General features: G+C 51.8%; 1 protein-coding gene across 1 annotated transcript; it reads left to right on the plus strand.

The window, feature by feature from the left end:
- Nucleotides 1-1672: 1672 nt before the first annotated feature.
- LOC135441461 (olfactory receptor 14A16-like) lies at nt 1673-2605 on the plus strand. The gene has a single exon (XM_064701008.1). The coding sequence runs from the start codon at nt 1673-1675 to the stop codon at nt 2603-2605; it is 933 nt and encodes a 310-aa protein (XP_064557078.1).
- The last annotated feature ends 203 nt before the right edge of the window (nt 2606-2808 follow it).

Raw genomic sequence — 2808 nt, forward strand, 5'->3', positions numbered from 1 at the left:
TTGGCACAGGAACCTCTGGCTGCAGGACAATGCAGCTGCAGCTCCTGGAGTGATCTCCTGAAGCTGGAACATCCCAATGCCTACAGACTCTGTGAGTACAACTCTGAGCATTTCCGGTGCAGGGGAGGTGAAATGCTCATGAAGCTCTGACATGCTGAGGATTTCTGATCAGTCATGGAATATTTCTAAGACAATGATTTTGATTAAGATGAGGAAATTTCCTAAGACTTTGTATTCAGTTTTGTACTATTGGAGAATGGCAGGGAGGGGGCATATAATATTAAAATCTGAATATGGAATATTTATTAGGAATTTTGACAAGTGCCTGAGTAATCCAAACTGTTACTTTTAGTGATCAATAGGTTCACAGGAGATCCCTAATGTGCTTTCAGCCACTCTGTCCATGGACAGCACCAGCATCACCTTTGCTGGAGCCATCAGGCTCAGTCTGAGCTGTCCTTTCTCCAAGCTGCAAACAGAAGATCCCCCAGCCAGTGCCCTGCAAACAGGCAGGGTTCTGTCAGGCCAAAGAGAGCGCACAGAGATTTGGGGTCTTTGAGTGCTGGCAGGGAGAGATCAGGCACAGGGAAAAACCTCCAGCAGGGAAATCTGCAGGAAGCAGAGCGAAGATCAGGCAATGAGAGAAAACAAACCCCGGAATTGCTGTGGCAGGGAGAGTTTAGAGATGCCCACAGGATCCCCTCCAGTGCAGCCCCTCCCTCTGAACAAGTCCCCTCCCTCCTGTGCCCCAGCCAAGCCTCTGCCCTCAGGGCCGGGGCTCCAAGGCGTGCAGCCCCTCCTGTGCAGGCAGAGCTGCAGCAGAGCCATGGGGCAGCTCTGCAGCCCCGGGCCCAGTTCCCTCTGCAGAGCACAGGGCTGGGAGCAGCTGCCCAGCAGTGGGGGCTCTGGCAGGGGACACAGCTGGCTCTGGGTGATGCTGTGCCCAGTGCCCGGCTCTGGGCAATGCTGTCAGTGCAGCCAGGGAAGGAGCTGCATCTCCCTTCATCCCATGCCATCATACGGACACTTGGAAGTCTCTCTGATACTTCAGTCCAAGCTGGGAGCTTCAATTCAGGGTGCAAACCTGTCCTAGAGCATCTCTGAGTTATAAGATTGATGGGGAGAGGCAGAGTTTCTGTGACACTGAAAATGCTGATGGGTTGGTGGAATGAGCAATGTGAGTCCTTGGCTACAAATGTGGAGCTGGGCTGTGGTGGATCCATCTGCTCTCAGCTGTGCCGGGTGACATTTTAGGGGAATCATTGGAAGGTGACCCCCCTCCACCTGAGAAAGATTAAAGCCCAGAGAAACTCTAAACAGGTCAGAATGGGAGACCATCTACCCTCACTCTCCAGTCATCACTTTGCCTCACAGAACGCACTCCGTTTCCCTGGGGGCAACAGACATTCCGAGGCTTTCTGATATCCAAGAACAGCAGCAGAGATAGGGGGAAGCTTTTTAAAAGAACCCCAGAACTCCTATAAATAAAAGAGAGAGAGAGAGATTGTTTGTGTGTGTGTGTGTGTGTGTGTGTGTGTGTGTGTGTGTGTGTGTTTGTGTGTGTGCCAGGGGAGGGTATATGGGAAATAGATTTGATTTTGGTGACAGGTATCTCCTCTAAATCTTTGCTGTCCTTTCTTCATGAACAGGTGCCCATGTGCAGCCAGAGCAAATGTCCAACAGCAGCTCCATCAGGCACTTCCTCCTGCTGGCATTGGCAGACACAGGGCAGCTGCAGCTCCTGCACTTCTGCCTCTTGCTGGGCATCTCCCTGGCTGCCCTCCTGGGCAACGGCCTCATCATCAGTGCCGTAGCCTGCGGCCACCACCTGCACACGCCCATGTTCTTCTTCCTGCTCAACCTGGCCCTCAGCGACCTGGGCTCCATCTGCACCACTGTCCCCAAAGCCATGCACAATTCCCTCTGGAACACCAGGAACATCTCCTACTCAGGATGTGCTGCCCAAGTCTTTCTGATTTTCTTTTTTCTTGGAACAGAGTTTTGCCTCCTGACCATCATGTGCTATGACCGCTACGTGTCCATCTGCAAACCCCTGCACTACAGGACCCTCCTGGGCAGCAGAGCTTGTGCCCACATGGCAGCAGCTGCCTGGGCCGGTGCCTTTCTCAATGCTCTGTTGAACACAGCCAATACATTTTCCCTTCCCTTGTGCCATGGCAATGCCCTGGGCCAGTTCTTCTGTGAAATCCCCCAGATCCTCAAGCTCTCCTGCTCCAAATCACACCTCAGGGAATTTGGGCTGCTTGCTGTTAGTGTCTGTTTATCATTGGGTTGTTTTGTGTTCATTGTTTTCACCTATGTACAGATCTTCAGGGCTGTGCTGAGGATCCCCTCTGAGCAGGGGCGACACAAAGCCTTTTCCACCTGCCTCCCTCACCTGGCCGTGGTCTCCCTGTTCCTCAGCACTGGCACATTTGCCTACCTGAAGCCCCCCTCCATGTCCTCCCCATCCCTGGATCTGGCCCTGTCAGTTCTGTACTCAGTGGTGCCTCCAGCCCTGAACCCCCTCATCTACAGCCTGAGGAACCAGGAGCTCAAGGCTGCAGTGTGGACACTGATGACTAGATGGTTTCAGGAACATTAAACTGCTGGCCAGTGTTTGCTAATCACTTGTAATAAAAGTAATCTTTGATACTTCTTCTTGGTTTCATTTTAGAGTTTCTTTACCTTTGTTTTACTTTTTTCTTATTGTCCAAAAAGAAATGTCATTGTTTGTTCCATTGGTCATTTTGTTTCTCTCCACCATCCCTGTGGCCACAGACTGTGGCAATGCGGGGCTGTGTTCTT

This window comes from Zonotrichia leucophrys, unplaced genomic scaffold (assembly GCF_028769735.1).
Source record: "Zonotrichia leucophrys gambelii isolate GWCS_2022_RI unplaced genomic scaffold, RI_Zleu_2.0 Scaffold_302_63830, whole genome shotgun sequence".
Taxonomy (NCBI): Eukaryota; Metazoa; Chordata; class Aves; order Passeriformes; family Passerellidae; genus Zonotrichia; species Zonotrichia leucophrys.